This window comes from Plectropomus leopardus, chromosome 9, assembly GCF_026936395.1.
Source record: "Plectropomus leopardus strain MGB_pleo_1.0 chromosome 9, ASM2693639v1, whole genome shotgun sequence".
Lineage (NCBI taxonomy): Eukaryota > Metazoa > Chordata > Actinopteri > Perciformes > Serranidae > Plectropomus > Plectropomus leopardus.
Window position 1 is genome coordinate 14,492,702 of NC_142184.1, and position 18,052 is coordinate 14,510,753.

An 18,052-nucleotide genomic window follows, 5' to 3' on the forward strand; every position below is an offset into this window, starting at 1 on the left:
TAAATATCAAGAGATTTAATCCGGAGTAAAAGACAGACAGGATAGTGTTGTGCAACATTTACCACTACATTTCATTTACATGTAAAAGTTTACCGTCCCATTTTCTCCCCATGCCTCACACAACAGACATCATGCAACAACTTTTATATCACAGCTTTGAAGAAAATACATTCTATAGAAGTATGTAGAGACCAGTTGGCGGCACAGTATCATCAATCTGCTTCAGTTATCGTCCGTCTTGTGAGCATAGTGAGCTTGATTATTGTTACACATGATAAATACCTTTTAGTAACTGCAAAACTGCAACGTGGCCAGAAAACTCCTACTCTGTGGTCAGGACAAATGCTTCAGCCATCACATCTGGATACAAAACAAACATTGTGGTTTCTGGTAATCGTCATTCAAAAAACAACTATGAATGATGCTTGCAAAATATCTCTCAACAAGCCCCTTAAGACATAAAATGTCAGTCATAATGGTTTCAACACTGAGACAGACAACAATCTAAAAACTGAGTTGACGCCATAAAGCTAACTAAAAAATGTACATGATAAAACTGTCCTACCATAGAAAACATACAGTACCTTTTGTGTCCCCCAGTGAGAGGATTTACAGATAATTGCACACACAGAATACTTTTCAGTGCATTCAAAGAGTTCAAAAGTCCTTGAAGCACATGGACCAAAATGCCTAGATGCATTTCATCTGTGAAAATAAAATAATTCGAGGTGAACAAAAATAAATTAAAACAGCTAAAACTCACTATAAAGGTATTATTTTAAAGCCACTTGGCAATGCACATCATCCCTAAAGCTCTTCTTGAAAGCTTTTTTTCCAACTAAATCTTACTCATGTGTGTAAGTGTTTGTGTGAAACTGAATACCTCTTAAAAAGTCTCGATTTTACGAGCCTGGAAGTTGTGTGGCTGACTTTTTACTTTTCTTCCTTCTCTTCAAGAGTAGAGGATTAGTTGAGTCTTCAATGGTTTTGATTTTAATTTGATCATAGTCCACTCTCATCGTTTGCAGTGCATTTGTCATTTCCTCCTGATAATAACAATAACAAGATCATTTTAATCAAACACAAGTGAGATGAAAACGGTACCCACAATATGCACAAACAGTTTAACTTAATATTATATGGATTTCAGTATGAAGTAACAGAATCGGGTATCCTGAAAGCATAAAATATTTGCATTAAATTAAATATGCTCATTGATTGTACCCCCTGTTCAACCCACTCCTGAGAATTCTCTATATAAACACAATTTAAGAGATGTTTCCAAGTGTCTAAAGAAGCATTAAAAAGTGCTGTACAGACACACTTACCTTAACTTGCTCCCAGACGTCTTGTTCCTCATGCAACACGCGGCTTGTGTGAAGAGGCGTTTGTGGGACCTCCACTGATTGCTGCATTGGTAAACGAACATAAATAAGTGTTCACCAAAATCTCACAAAGATCTCTTTAAAAGCAGCGGTTTTCAAACAGATTCAAGTCTTAAGGGAGCCGCTCACATTAATCCAGGGATGGTTTATGAACTCGGTGATGCTCATTCTCTGGGTAGGCTCAGTTTTCAGTAAGTGGCAGATCAGCTGTTTTGCTGTAACAGGAAATCATCATAATCATTATTCAATGTGTATGTGTGTCCCCCACTAACATGAGACGTATCTTTCGTAGACAGTCGTAGAGGATCTGAGATTATGTGGGACAGTTTTGTGGCGTCAGCCTGAAGTCGTATAACAACATTTCAGAACAGTTAAATAAAAAAAATTAAAATCAGGATGCCTTTGCAATGTGTAATTCATAGAATCCACTGAAAACAATGTGACTGCTTTGCCGTTGTGCTTTTGCACCAAAGCCACAGAATAATGCCATTACTGGGGTCATTTATACAACTAACCACGCGCGGTTTCGCTTCTTGGCTGAGTAAAAGAAAAGGTATGTTTTGTCTTCCCAGAAGAAACACTGTCATGTGGATGAGCACACACGTAAAGTACAGTGGTGGAGGAAGTATTCAGATCCTTTACTTAAGTAAAAGTACAAATACCACACTGTAACAACGTTACTAGTAAAATCCCACATTGAAAATGTTACTTTAGTAAAAATATGTCGGTGCATTCGGGGAAATGTATTCAAATATTAAAGGTAAAATGACCTGTAATAGTAATTACTAATACTAGTGATTAAAAGAAAAAGCCGCAAGTCCTCATATTTTAGAAGCTAGAACCATGACAATAATAAATAAAATAGCAATTAGGTCACAGCCACTTTCAAGTCAGACTTCACCCACTTCTGGCTACATCTGGTACAGATATGGATCCAGATAATTTAGTTGATTTGACAGGTAAAGACAAAAGTACAGATAATGATGTGTGACAAAATTCAGACATGCCTCCCTCTCACCTTCCTCAGACACGTCGCACCACTCTGGGTTAGGGAACTCATATTGTCCATTGCGGATCCGCCTTTTCATTCCTGGGGATATTGCCAGACCATGATGTGAGAAAAACGGAGGATATCCACAAAGTCTGCGTGTAAGACAGAAGAAAAGAAGACAGCCTAATGACAAGCTAATCCCATGATTAGAGGTAATCTAAAAGTGATCTTAAAAGTGAACCATGTGTCATTGCAAGGTGAAAATGGTAAAATTGCAAAGAAAACACATCACATTGATTGACTTACAAAATATACATAATGACACCCAGAGACCACATGTCGCAGGATCTGTCGTACTTCTCTGGACCAAGAACTTCTGGAGCTACAACAGTGTTAACAGATACTATTTCAATTGGGAGAAACAGTTCTGTTTCACATTTAATACCTACACTCTACACAAAAGACAGATGTCTGTCAAAAAAACCCAAACAGTCATAAAAGTACAGTATACAGGATTTTCCAGGCATTCACAGCATGTAACTTCTCATAACCAACATCCGTCTGGCCAGTTTCCACAGGAAGAAAACTGTTAAGTCTTCTCAAGCATTCAACAAGAAATTGGTTACCTTCCACAAAGCACATGACAAAAATGTGATGAATCAAAATCAGGTTGAAAAGCCCCTCTCCAGCCTAAACCTCCAGGAAGTGCGGCAGGCTTTGAGGCCAATTTTCGTTGTGGCCAAACAGTGGAATTACAACTCCTGAGTCCGTCATGTGATAAAAACACATCAGTAGGCATCACATAATGTGAGTTTTTTAATCTGGTAGGAGAACTTTCCCATCAAAGGTGAAACCTCAAAGGTATGATGATTTATAGTTTGATATGCTGTGCTCGCCCAGTGAGCAAATAGCACAACTAATCAACAATGTTAAGGAAAGGGTCAGAAGAATATGGAATATGCTAAAAATGCCAAAATACACTGGACTGAGGCATGAATAAGTAATGAATTGACAGTGCAAAGAAAATGTTCGGATTTTGTGAATTGTACTGAGATAACGCATTTTGTTCTGTGATCTGTAAGGCTTTTCCATGTACACAAAAATGTGATTATCTCGCATAGTCACAGTTGTTACTGTTGGTGTATGGCTGTCATTGACATCAGGAGGCCTCATCTCAAACAACCTCGCACAATTCAATAAGACATTCATCAAAACAAAAGAACATGTTCACAGCTGCACCTGTCAGTACCTCAGCATGGACAGATACTCTGGTGTAACTTCATTATGATAATATTACTTTTACATGTAGATCACATGTTGTGGAGTCTTACCGACATAGTAGGGGGTAAAACACGGTGTTGCTAGAGAGTTTAAGGTGGTGATTTCTTTGGCAAACCCAAAATCTGTCAGCTTGAGGAGGGCATCGGGTCTTTTGGAGGTGTACAACAGGTTCTCTGGCTGAAAGAGACAACAACAGCTGTCAAGTGTCTGGATGACTATATTCAATTCGGTCAGGACCACTTCAAGAAAGACAATTCTTGGCAGCTTATTGCAATTATTAGTATTTTGTGGTATGGCTCTGTTCTGGGGACCCCCTGCCCTTCCTCGTGCTTACGTGGAAAGCGTTAAAAAGGAACACTTTCCTGAGGCAGGGAGAGCAGTAGCAAAAAGAAAAGAACAAAACCCCCCACAGAGCAGGCACCAATGACACGACGTCATAGATCGAGTCAGAACAGCACAAAGGAGGAGGAGGGCGCAAAAGCGGCATGCAGAGGGAACAGGAAAGGGCAGATGGGCTAGAGCAGCTTAACTATGGCGCCGTGAGTGAGAAAAGCGAGTCAGATGCTTAGAGGTAAATCAGCTGGCCATCAGCTGATGATGCTTGCGTGATATCAGCTGATATCAACAGTAGCAGCGCTTGACACCGTGCTACGAACTAACACTATGCCCAATTTAACCCAATCTAAAAAACAGAAGACATACTGTTTTAAAATGACGTCTCTCAGTGCCTTTTGAAACAAAAACAATAACATTTACTAAGTGAGTTAGAAATTTTAAGTTTTGTCTTTAAGCTCCAATAACACTCATAGATTGGTGAGGCCACTAGAGAGCCGATAACAACATAAAATGTTAGTATAGTGTCACAATGCTGAACTGTCTAACTTCGATACAACACTGTACCTTAAAAAATATCGATATTCAATACCATTTTCAATACAACCAGAAAAAATACACACCAAGGGTTTACAGGTTTAATTTTTAATTAAAAGATAAATATAACAAGGCTGTAACATTGCAGTGATGACTTCTCTTTTCTTGGTTAGTAAGAGAGAACAGAATAATATTAGTTCTACATTACCCATAACAGAGAGCTAGAAAGTGCAGCTGGTGCCAGTGCATCGATACTAGGAAAAATGACTAATGAAACCGTTTTATAAATCAAAAAATAAATATTTTTTACATCACTGTATTAGAATAGGAAAACAGGCACTGAAGCCCATTAATGAAGCTCAGGAAGTGCAATAACAATTACCAACCCAGTCTCACTCAAAACTCCTCAAACAACGCTTAATCAGTATCTCTCTGCATCCAATACCAACGCACCAAGGCAACCTGTAGTGGTGGTATGAGATGCATCTTGCAGCAGCATTTTTTGATGCTCAGAGTAACAGCTGTAGTATAAAGATCGAGAAAGTTCACAAGGGATGGACAGAAGGGAGGTATATGGGTCAAACAAACTCGACCCAGGAGCCCTGTTTATGTCCTGTGTGAAACCAAAAGTTTTATAGTATGTGATATATGTCATGTGATGCTATATAACATTACATCTAAGTTTATTTTGAAAAGAGACAGAACATTATTCAACAAAATATAATGTGCAGAAAATTTCCTATGAAAATATAAGTTTGTTTTGAAAAGACACATTGAATGAAACAAGCGTGAATTGATCCGCCTTCCCTGGGCGTCCAAAACTGACTCTGGAGGGGTACCTTGAGTGGCATAGTTTGATGTGTACGGCAAGCATTGGTATTTGACAAGCTGGGAGTAAGAATGAACAGATGTTGCAAATATACTGATTTATGCTCAGTTCTCTCCTTTTGTAAATGGTGGCAAAAGCAGGCATACCTGGTCACTGTGAGGGCTTCAGTTTAGTCTGCCTAGTGGCCTCTATTACACGTTACTGCCCTCTCTATCTCCCAATGGCTCCTGTATCTCTTAATAATTAACTGAAGACAAGTATGCCGTATAAGTAGTCTTAATATCATATTTTGTAAACCTGGCTCAACTGGCATTACGCATGCTGGAATTGGACCATCAACGTAATTAATCTTTATTACAGTAATACCACCAAATATCCCTCAATAATTTTCAATATTATGTGCGTTCATGTCAAATCAAATTAGTGAAATATACAATGTTCCATTTACATGAGCACTATATATTTTTCGTTGCGTATAGCTGCACTTGATTTGTTCTTTCACTCTACAGTAGATAAGGGGAAAGAAAAAGAAAAAAAACTCAAGAACCTTTTAGAAAAAGCCTCCACTGTTGGAGCTGTTCATGGAAACAATATTATGTTTGTCATTAGAGGCTGTATCTGTCTTATTTAGCTGCCTTCACTGTTTGCTTGGATTTCCATATGTACAGAAGCCAGGAAGACTTCACTTTTGAATCTCCTCTTTTCCCCTGGTTTTTATACTTGGCCCTAAATATGAGCTCTTGGTCATACAAAGGATATTAAATTGTCAGTAGCATATGAGCATGGTAATAATTTTACTAATATGATGGAGGATCCCTTGTTACTTTCAATAAAACCATTCCACTGATGGAAGTCTTATGTCAGATTTAAACAGTGAAGTATTACCTTGATGTCTCTATGAGCAATGTTGATGGAATGCAAGAAATGTATCGCTTCTCCGATACTTTTCATGATGTCAGAGGCCTCTGAGTGAGAAGGAAGAGAGAAAATATGAATATGGTGGAGGTCAAATAATGAAAAGCAGATTAAATTATACATTCAGCAGCACAGTTTGTGATTGTTACAGTTGTAATCATTCACAAATTCATAAAATCTCATCTTTCGGTTTTGATTGTTCATCGTGGTTGGCAGTTTTTCAGGAATATCCGTTCGATATAAACATACTTCTCTGTGCAAGATTCGAATTGCCATCACATGCATGAAGGAAACAAGGCATGCATACAATATTATACATTATAGGGATGCAACTACAATATTGCCAATACTCTTGAGCTACTGATTAAGTACAACAAATAACAAATAATCATTTTTGACATTTTTTGGTTTCAACAACTGACACAAGTAATAGTTTATTAAAAGAGGTGCAGATTAATTTCCTGACGACAGCTTTACTGCTAATCATTAACTTTCCAACAGCTGTAGCCTATTAGAACTGTATTTCAAGAATACTTCACTCGCAAAAGGACCAAGGTAATATGCCATGAGTACTTGACATACAAATGGTTAGAGTATTCCTTTTAAATACTACATTGCAAATTGTTTCCTACTGCCACTGCTTCGCATTAAGAGTGTACAACTGGTGAAAAACAGAAGACTTTTGTGGTAAAAACAGACACATTGTAACATCCGTTTGCACTGACCTTGACTTGATCAAAAATTCGTTAACAAAACCAGACAATGTTACTGACAACAGATCAGTTTTTAATACTGCTGGGATATAATAAAACATGTAGGCAGAGCCACCAAAGCTGTTACAGGCTGCACCCCTCCTACTCCTCAGCAAGATGACCAGCTCTCTGCTTTATTGTTGTGTGGAAAACCACTCACGCTGGACACCTTTGGCAAAACAGCATACATTGTTTTGGCTGCAATGTAAACAGATAGAGCAGGTGGTTTTCTGTTGTATTCCTGAGAAATATAGTTCCTTGAGGTTTGTTTGCTGCCCCCAGAAGTTTGAGACTTGGAGTGTTAAATCACACTTGCTCATATCAACAGTAAACACGAGTGCAAAAAATCAGCCAGGGGCCTGCTCCATGAAGCTTGCAAAGAAAAGCGGGGAATTATGGCCAACGCCTGACTTGAATTAACCTAACAAATCAGTCAGCTCTTAAGTTGTTCCATAAAGGTCAATTGCAGTTTGAAACAGATTCAAGATGTCAAGATTATTATTTGTGCTTCCTGAGAGATTTAACTAAGACCAAATCAATTAATCATAGCAAACAGCAGTGGGAAAGAGAGAGCAGCGATGTCCATGGCCTCCGAGCAGCAGGGAAGGGCTAGCAAGACATTGCTTACTGACTTTATGCATAATTTAAATTATATTAAATCATTATGATACAACTTTTTGGGCACAATACATTCAGGAGGAAAGAAGGACGCGTACATCTACTGCTAGCTCACAGAGCACCACTGTGCTAGCTAATGTTACTGCTCTGGCAAAAAGGATGTCAGTAATGTTTACATCTCAAGCTTTCATGAGCATGAGCCTCTCACACATGAGTAAAGTCTCTCTTCCTTCTGAGCAGTGATATAAGTGGTGGGTGTCATTCGTTAGAAAGAAAATAGTTCCTTTGTGAAAGTGGTCACAACAAGTTCTGTAGATTATCTTGAGTAACTGGGTCATGAATTCTGGAAAGAGACATTGCTGTTGAGATTGTTTTGGGGGTTTTTGGCGCTTTGAGCACCACAAGCCGAGTGTCAACTAGTTTTATAATGTTGGAGTGAAGGTGGACATCTCTACGTCCGATATCTCCAATACTCTGCAAACCAAAATGCAAATTGATAAAGTAACAGTAAAGGCAAGAGGAAAAATTATGCATTTTGGTTGAACTGTTCACTAATTCAATAGCGGAAAGAAAGTTTGAACAGGAAATCCAACAAGTGGAGAAAATTGCAGGCAGAACTGCCAAAATCAAGACAATGACACATTTTTCTTCAACTGATGAGACTTGTATGTCTTGTTTTCATTAAATTAAATTGGAGGAAAAGTGGAAAATAAAAGCAACGAAAAACAGATTCAGTAAAGTCTTAACAGATGGATTGGAATGTTGAAATGTAACGCCAAACAAAATAAGTATTTGCATAAAATGTCTCTTATTACCCTGCCTGTTTTCATGTTGTCAAATATTGCCTTATCACCACAGTCTTCCTCTACAACGATCTTTAGCAGCCTCTCTCTTCTCAGGCAGGCAATGTTATAAAGCACCACAAAACAAGAAACAGTAATTTCACACGCCATTTGTGGAATCACCTGAGATTCGGGTACTGGAAACTAATTTTAATGAGACCAAACTTCATTTCTGTATGAGACTTGGTGCATGCTGGGGAAAGATTGTAGTTGTGCTGTGCCTCTGTCTGGGACGCCTGATGGGGAGTCAAGAGGTAAGACAGACATATCGGTATCCCTTGTCTCCAAGCAAAACCTCTGCATAGAGTACAAAAAAGAAAGCATCTAACTTAATCTACTATTTATTTAAGTTGATTTTGTATTAACTTACATTTTGATGATAATGGTTAAGAAGGTAAAATATCATAACAGCACACCAGAAATCCAATCTTGAAATAACTGCGTTCCTGTCCGGTCAGTGTTACAGAACCTCGGCATGTCTCGACAGCCTGGCTTTGACTAGCAGTTTCCCAGCACAAGTTGCCATGGTAACAAAGCTTAAACTTTGTTGAATTTGCTTTATGGAACCAAAATCAACTAAAATTGAGTCAGACTTATCTAAATAAACCTGGCTTATTTGGTAAACTCACTTTATGGAACAGGCTCCAGGACTAAAATCTTAAGGATTGTAACTTTAACTTGCTTGAGAAATAATAATCCCTTCACCTCTTTCTGTAAACGCGTGATTCCCTCTGTCTTGGATATGACTGAATAATTCACCTCCATCCATGCTGAAAAGAAAAACAGCAGTATAATAAGTTTGTAAAGGTTCATTATTTAACTCCTCAATGGAAAACAATTGAGAATTTCTTCTGCTTCCCCCAATATGGTAACAAATGTGGCAGCAGGAGCACAAGGCTGTCCAAGAACCAGATGTTTCTAATTTGCGGAGTGAAAATCAGTCAAACAAACAAACAAACTAACAAACTAACTAACAAACAATCAATTATTAACCAAACGACTGATGTCGATGGGATTAGCTTTCAGTACAGCTTGATTGGTAAGCTTAATGCAGCAGTGTCATTAACACTTTAAAACTTGGATCAGCATCACTTTTCTTATGCTGCGCTTTTGCCTTTGACAGGTATTTAAACCTTTCAACCTTAAGCAAAGTGATGCAATTTCTTTCAAAAATATGTGGGAAAAAAGGCAATGAGCAACTTGGCAAGAAATGTCCCACAAATTGGAGAAATTAGGAGATTCAGAAAATTATTAAAAATAAAGAAAAAGAAAAATGTCCAGAGATCTATATTTATAATAATCATAATTACTATACTAAAAATTATGTCACAGAATTATTATTTGTATGCACTTTTTTTCTACCTTTTTCCTTTTTTTGTGTGCCAAATTTCAGGTCATTCTCTTTTACTTTTTTTCTTATTTTTTTATTGGGCCATTTGTTCTTAAGTTGCTCCTTCCTTCGTCCCATGTTTTTGAAAGAAATCAAGCCAGTTTGCTGAGGTTTGAACGGATTAATATCAAGCACAGACACACATCATCATCACTTTAGACATGCAAGAAGTTCACAGAGAAGATTCAACAGATAAACATAAAAGTTTTATGTGCAGTACATCTGACAGGGTTTGAGAGAAATGTCTACACTTCTCGTGGCAGTCGGGAGAAAACTTTTTAAAATGGGATGATTTGGTGGGTTAGGACCTCCAGCTCCTCCTGTAGCAATGTTCCTCAAAAGGGGGTACTGGTACCCCTAGGGGTCCTTTGGAGTACTGCAGGGGGCACAAAAGATTTTTAAAAATATCAGTCATGCATAATTCTTTTAATAATAATAATACTATAATAAATTCATTTTAAATTAATGTAAGTGTATAAACCACATTTTATGGAGAATACTTCTATTTTCAATGCAGTTGTTAAATGTTTTAAACTGTCAACATGTTCATTTTGCTGGTCAGGAGGTACTTGGGGTAGGTAAAGGTAAATTACTGAAAAAAGTTTGAGAGTCACAGTCGTCAGTTGGGGGAGTTGGTGGGCAGGGTGAGAGGGGTCAGACATCATTATGGTTTTGCTTGTTTTATTGTGCATGTGTGATATAGTGATTTAATTGGTGATGGGGGGGGGTGTAATCTTGATGATGTATTGACTCTGCGCTGCAGTTTGTCACATGTGTGCCTATTAGTGCTGCCATAACAATTTGTTATGGATGGGTTAAAGATACTCTCCATGGTGGCTGTGAAGGAGGAGGATTTGTTTAACTTTGACTTTGTCAAGCTGTCGTTGGAAAAACAGTCTGTTCTCAGCTTTTTTTTCGTAATGTGGTCTGTATTGGTCCGTATCTGAGCCAATAAATTTAAAGTAGTCAGTGCTGGTTCTCCTCAGACGTGTATGGGGGGTTTTGGGGGGAGCTGAGTCTGGAATGAGTTAAATTAAAATAATAAACAAAATGTTAATAAGTTAGGAAAAAACAAAACATGTTAAACATGTTTTGATTCTCTTTTTATTTTTTTTCAAAGATAAAAATAAGTAGATAAGTAAATAAATATATCAGTTCTTTAAACTAAACAGAATCAAAGGGGTTTTTTTTATTTCAAAATTAAACTCATTATATACTATAGTTTTTGAGTTTTTAGATGTGTTAAAGGGATAGTTTGGATTTTAAGAAGTTGGACTGTATGAGATACTTAGGTTTAGTCAGTGTGTTACATACATTAGCTGGCGTTGGGTGCGCCTTAGGTTTGTAGAAATAGACAGGGCGCACACTCCACATGAGAAACAAAACTTCACATTGAAAACACTCTCAATACAGCATCCACTTAGGCTGATATGGTATTTTTTTGGGTAGGCTTTTTTTAGGTGGCTAAAACACCTTTTGAGGTCAACCCCTCTATATAGCCTGGACATGCTAAACTGTGGGGGAGCTGCCCCGTCTATTTCTGCAAACCAAGAGCGCACTGACTGCCAGCTACTGTATGTAATACTTACTAAACATAAATATCTCATAAAGCCACACTTCAAAAATACCGAACTATGCCTTTAAGCCAGAGGTGGTCATCAAGACACCATGTGACTGCTTGGGCATCCTGCTCAGAGTGTCAGTCTTCATTGTTGTTGGTTATAAGTCTAATTGTGGTGGTGTTATCAGCATATTTAAACAGACAGTTCACCTCAAAATTAAAAATACATACTTTTCCTCTTAGTGGTGCTATTAGTCAATCTGGATGGTTTTGGTGATTGTTGCTGAGTGTTGGAGATATCCAATATGATGCCTAAAGCACCAATGAAATTTTAAAAAAATCATTAACAGCAATGTCTCTTTCCAGAAATCGTGACCTGGTTACTAAAGACAATCCACACACCTTATTTTGAGCAGTTTCGGCAACCCTGTAACTCACACCAAACCTATCTAGATTGAATAATATTGCTACAGGTAGGGAAAAATATGTATTTTTGATTCTGGCATTAACTTTTCCATTATGAATGGTTACTGAGCTGTGGTGGGATGTATGGTTTTGTGTAAAGCTAGAAGAGCCAGGGTGAGAGGACACAAATCTGGGAGACGTCTGTGCTGAGGTTCACTTTTTGGTATTTCTTATTAAAGTTGTGATTGGGACAAAAGATCTCATGCTGTATCCTGATAATCCTGTTGTGGCAAAAGGCTTAAATAACTTTTCTCAACACAATGAACTGTTAGGTGAAAAAGTCCAGATCAAAATTTAAAACAGCCGGAAACATTCCACACATGTAACGACTAAATACTCACTCATCATTAGTCACTTTTATAGCTCAATAAAGAATTATAATGACACCGCGTTAATCGCATCCTATCAAGGTTGAGAGCATTTTTCTATTCTTTTGTAACCACAGAAATGGCTGAGGTTCAGGTAGAGGCTTGCCTTAGACAAAGGAGCCTCTGCCTGCTTTTTATTACTTTCTGGCCTGAAGTGATCTGGAAACTACTCACCTCAGTTGGTGCGCATTAACAAAAGCGGCTCCACCAGCACACAAAGCAACGAATGCAAGCTCCAACTCCCAGGAGCACTTCAAGGATGAGCAATGTCCAAAGAAGGAAATCTTCTTTTGTCAAAATAGATGAGATCATTTTTTAGGATCAAACATGTGTGTGTATGCTCGCGCATGCAAAAGAACTCACCACTCCATCAGGATGAGGAGGCACTTCCTGCCCTGGTAAAGATTCTCATAAACATCTATGATGGATACAATGTAGGGGCAAGTTGACACCCTCCAGTGGAGGTCCACCTCCCGCCGGGCCTCTGGACAATCCTGTAGCATCTGAAATGCACAGAAGAGAGATGAACCTGCCCTCAGTGTAATAGTTCAATATTTTTGTTTAATTTATCAAAATGAAATACCATTCTAGGTGGATGTTTTAAAAGCAATTACAGGGCTCATGCATTTTACCTACAAAGGTAAATTTTACAGCAGTAAAAGGGGAGCTCATATTATATTGTTTTTTTTTCTACGAGTCTGTATACTCAGCATCATAGCAAATTCCAGAAATTTAGATGTGGATTTTGGTTTGGTGTGCCACCCCAAGTTTTTCAGTGGCCCAATTAGGCCACACCGATGAAAAATCTCTGGTGGTGGTACTGTTTGCCTCAGTTGCTAATAGAGCTGCTTTATCTATTAATTGATTGGGTAACTGACAAGAAACAGTAACGTTTTCAATGAATAAATTGTTTTTTCACTATTTTCTGAGTTTTTATGGACAAAATCTAGTTGAACTAGTTAAATTAGTTGCAGCTATAGTTGCAAATCAGCTCCATGCCAATTATTGGGTATAGTAGCAAGTGCATTCTTGTTTTTTAACAATGAATTATAAGAACAGTATTTATGCTACACTACGGCTAAACAAATATCTTTCATTTTAAGATACATATTTCATCTTTACATTTAATAGGCCACTTTTCACTGAAGCATATATTCATTCATCTATTGGGAAAAAATAGTAACTGTTGTATTCACCTGTATGAAGAGAGAGGTGCTTTGTTTGGTGCAGAACAATCTGAACAATACTGCTACAAAATGTATTATCTTGTATCACAAGAAAAATGGCTGTGTGCTGAGTTTTGGTGGCATTTGTCATTTTCTCTTCATAAATGTGTTGCAGCCTCAAGGATGTCAGTTTTACAGTCTGCTTTATCAGACTCTTTCACAGGACCCCAGACTATGATTTACTGTGGTTCATTTCTTTGACTGGATGAGCCAGTCTAACTCTGTTTAAAGTATCATAACAAAATGTTCGCTCAGTTTCTGAGATGCACTGCTTTTACAAACCTCAGAAATGTCAGTAAAGTGATTTATGTTAAATCTGATGGCTCTGTGAAAGATTTGGGTTAACTGATGTTCATACAGATTACGAAGACATCTGTAACTGGATGTTGATGTACATACGTACACTGTGCATGCTGGCACTTCGTGTCTGTCCCGTCTCGGTCATACTCAGTGTACACTTATACTGATATTGATCTGATATTGATTTTGTTAGATGGATAAAAAATTGTTTTCTGCGGTCCTGTCTATAACAATACATTGCTTAGATTCTGTGCCAGTGTTGTGGGTATGTACTTTATTTATCAGAGGAGGGAAGGTGGCCAGAGTGTGACTTATTTTTATTAAAAATAAATATAAAATACTACCTTTAAAAGTTGTATGCGCCTTACCTAAGCCAAAAATAAAGACACAAGTCCCTCCTCAGTGCTTATTTTTTTAAAGAATGCCTAAGCTTGTTTTGCAGCATCCCTTTCCCCCTCAAAATAACAAACAGTCCCTATCCCTAACCCCCAAGAGAGGCTGACTAGGAGCATTTGCATAAAGACCTAGTCCAGTTACCATATGACTGAGGTGTGAAATCAAGTTACATTATCTGGGTGTGTTAGAAATTGGATTTAGTACCATGTAAGTCTGTCCCAGATATTTAAATGTATTTTAAAAATCCAGTTTAAGTCAGATTAACACAATAATTCAACTTTTTCTGGCATCATGTAAACATACTGTAAAGTAAGGAAAATCATGCAGTTGGCCTATAAAAATTGCCCCTGATAGTGTTTTGGATTGATATTACTGCTGCATATTGTGTATTTCGCGCTTTACTGCTGTAGATTGTTAAGGTTGTGCTATTTTAACTACATTATATACTACTTATATAGTATATAAATATACTTAGGATGGTAACTTAGGTTAAGCTAAAGCAATATCCTATAAGATCATGATGTGTTTCTAGTGTTGCTGTCCTGAGAGAACCATGTATTTCTAAAAAGTCAGCTTTTCATGACCTCAGAAGAACAGCTGTTTTTTGCTCAGTGACATTGCATTTTACAGCTAATCCAAAAAGTTTTTATAGAGATCATTAAACTTCAATTAAACATTAAACTTGCTCAACTTCAAGTATGAGAATTTTCTAAATGTAGTTGTTTATTCAATGCAATGTTCAAATGTAGTGGAGTAAAAAGTACAATATTTGCCTCAGAGCTGTAGTGGAGTGAAGTATTAAGTTGTATAAAAGGGAAATACTCAAATAAAGTACTTCAGATTTGTAGTTAAGTAGATACACATCACATTCCATCACTGTACTCACTCTGTAAAGTTGGCAAAATGTCTCTAAAGAAACTGCACTGAGCCCATCTAACTGGGTGGGTCTTTAGCAAGAAATCATATTTCAGAAATGCAAATTAGAAGGCACACAAACAAAAATGTGGGACGGGACATTTGCTTCCTATAAAAAAAAAAAAATGCAAGTAAAGTCTACTCAAATATGCGGCTCTGCAAATAATAAACACATAAAGCAAACCTAAGTCAGGGAAAAGATCAGCCGTTTGCTTGCTTATCCATTTTGTTTACCCATCTAAAACACTGCCTAATGAAAGCTGAGCGTGTGCTATCTGCATGACACCTCGTCCTGCTGTACCACACCAGACGTCATAATCTCTCAGTCATCTCAGGCCTCTCGCATGAGGCTACTTTTAGACACGGCATGTTCCCCTCTCTCTTTCTGGCTGACAGCATTTGGATAGGAAAAGTCAACACTCCTCTTTCAAAACACCTCGACAGGCCTGAGGCTGTATACATTTCACAAACTGTGGAATAGAAATTAGACCCTGACAAAGTCGTTGGTTATGTATGATCCCCTAAATTGTAGGTTACCATAAAAAGCAAAACATAACTCATATCCAATACCAACTTTGACATCACTTCTTGAACTCTGGCAGAACTCCAATTGCTGCCTGTCAGTAAAATTGCACAAACCACAACATGTACTCTATAGCTGGATTTGCATCATACATCGCATAGGAGTAACAAATTGATCCACAGGAATGCAGTGGGATAACATCTTTATATATCTCCCCCTACTTGAATTTGAGATTAAAAGGTGACACATGCTGTCCTCTGGAGAGGAATGAGGAGACCGTGTATGAGAAGCAGATTTTCTAAAATCAAAGATAAGAGAGAAGCATCTGTTAACTTTCAACTCCGCTTGATACAACCCGAACTCTGCCTTGACTTCACTTTCTTTGACTCAGTTCTGAGAATCTGACAAATGACAAACACCCTCATCGCATGATATCATCATTTGTCAGGCTTTGATCCTGTTTATGGCACACATATTATGGAAAACAAGTTTCAGAGAAAAAATACTGTTTTAGTTGAGGAGATGAACTTAGATAGTAAGTGACAAGAACACAAGATGCTCTGGGGCCTAGTGGAAATGTTTGGTAAATGTGTATGAAATCGATCAAATGCACAACATGTTTTAGTTGATCCAAACCATTTAAATGGAGATTATAATCAAATCTGTATAATTTATCACAAACTGCTGGATTTTGCTTTTGAATTACTAAATTAAGAGTAGCACAATACACTCCTAAATCATTCTCAAAGCTTCATTCATGCATTAATGAGCTCAATATTACTCTCAGAAGGCCTGTAAACCATGCACAAAACATAAACATCTTGAACCATATCCCGTAGACCATTAATAATTTGTGGTTGTCCTGGATTGTGCAAAGGCCATTGCACTTGCCAGAGGTGACATGACTGGTTCAAGTGAGAAAAATGTGTTGACTGCCTCCTGAGTTATATACAAACAAAAACATTCATCTGCAATGAATCCAAACATGTCTTTCTCCATATCCAAACCTATATGAAAATATTTATCAATGTAATTGAATTTTAAGCAGAAAAATATAATTCCTCTCAAAACTTCTTCTGAGCATTAATATATGCAATCTTTACACTCAGAAGGACTTTTGCACAAAACATAAACATCCTGAGCCAAAGTTCATAGACTAGTAATAATTTGTGGTCATTCTGAATTATGCAAAGGTCATGGCAAGAACAAACTGTGCTCACCATCTCTGACACATCCTCAGCGCTACATACATATAAATACATTAATCTGCAATGAACCAAAACACACGTCTTAGTCTACTCCATGTCCAAACAATATCAAATATCTATCACTGTAAGTGGGCAATGCAACTGTTTACGTATTAGGGTGACATCTGGTTAAATGGGTCAAATAAGGTTTTACATCTCTTTAAAGTGGACCTATTACGTTTTTCGGGGGTATTTCCCTTTTCTTTATTTTTTTGTATAGCATTTTTGTGCTTGTAAAAAAGGTCTCCTTAGTAAAAAAAAAATCTAAGCCGAAGGGAGCTCTCTCTCCCTCAGGAGGCATTGCTCCAAAGCTGCCTTGAGATTCAGTGTTTACATCCGTAACTCGGTAATATCACAAAGTAACAAAAAGAATAGAATATGAATAGAGAGAGCCAGCTGACCAATCAGAGCAGACTGGGCCTCTTTGGAGGCAGGGCACAAGCTCAGAAAGACTGTTTCAGACGGAGAGCAGTATGAGACACATGATGTGTTTTTTTTAACATGAAAGCATGTTAACCTATTCTAGTAGACCCCCAAAATACAAATATGATCCTGAAAATTAGCATAATAAATTAAAAATTAGCAGCCAGTCACCAAACATGTTATTGCATTCGTTGTTACAAATGTACCCTATCATTTCTGTTGATCTGAGATAACTAGCATGGGCACACCAAAGGTTGAAAAAATCCACTGGTCACAAAACTTGCAAGAAAAGCCATGCGGCATGCTGATTATCTCACGTTGGTAATAAGAGTACTGCAGCTAAAATAATAGGGATATAACAACAAAAATTATTTTAGGATGGTGCATGTTATTAATAGTTTGACTTTTGTTAAAAAATATTTTCACAATACACTTAACTTTTTTTATGGGTGCATATTTAATACATTTAGGTAAAATAGGACCAAAAAAAAACTAAAATAAATTACTTTTCTGCAGTGAAAACAGCTTAGTTTTTTTTTTTGGCTAACAGATGCCATAAAATCATGACTTACACTATCGTGTGCCATAATCAAATACAAATGACATTTATAGTATTTTTGTCACTCAGAAATATTGAAGATGATGCATCCATGTCAGCCACAGAAGTCCAGAATTAGCCATAATTGTTACTCACATGCAAGTACACAAACATGTCCAATGCAGACGATATGGCAGCAAAGAAACAGTCCACAAAA

General features: G+C 37.4%; 1 protein-coding gene across 3 annotated transcripts in view; it reads right to left on the minus strand.

The window, feature by feature from the left end:
* Positions 1–18,052, minus strand: part of LOC121947328 (MAP kinase-activated protein kinase 2-like) — a 19,449-nt gene continuing 1,397 nt past the window's right edge. The window contains exons 2-11 of one of the 3 annotated variants that reach the window (XM_042492330.2): positions 12,631–12,770; positions 9,189–9,253; positions 6,242–6,321; positions 3,708–3,834; positions 2,683–2,758; positions 2,404–2,528; positions 1,515–1,600; positions 1,329–1,409; positions 884–1,046; positions 1–360 (exon numbers count right to left, since the gene is read on the minus strand). In XM_042492330.2, the coding sequence (XP_042348264.1) occupies positions 903–1,046; positions 1,329–1,409; positions 1,515–1,600; positions 2,404–2,528; positions 2,683–2,758; positions 3,708–3,834; positions 6,242–6,321; positions 9,189–9,253; positions 12,631–12,770 (924 nt within the window). In that variant the 3' untranslated portion in view covers positions 1–360; positions 884–902. Of the gene's footprint in view, positions 1,047–1,328; positions 1,410–1,514; positions 1,601–2,403; positions 2,529–2,682; positions 2,759–3,707; positions 3,835–6,241; positions 6,322–9,188; positions 9,254–12,630; positions 12,771–18,052 lie in introns of all 3 variants that reach the window. The other 2 variants (XM_042492329.2, XM_042492328.2) reach the window with 2 other exon arrangements.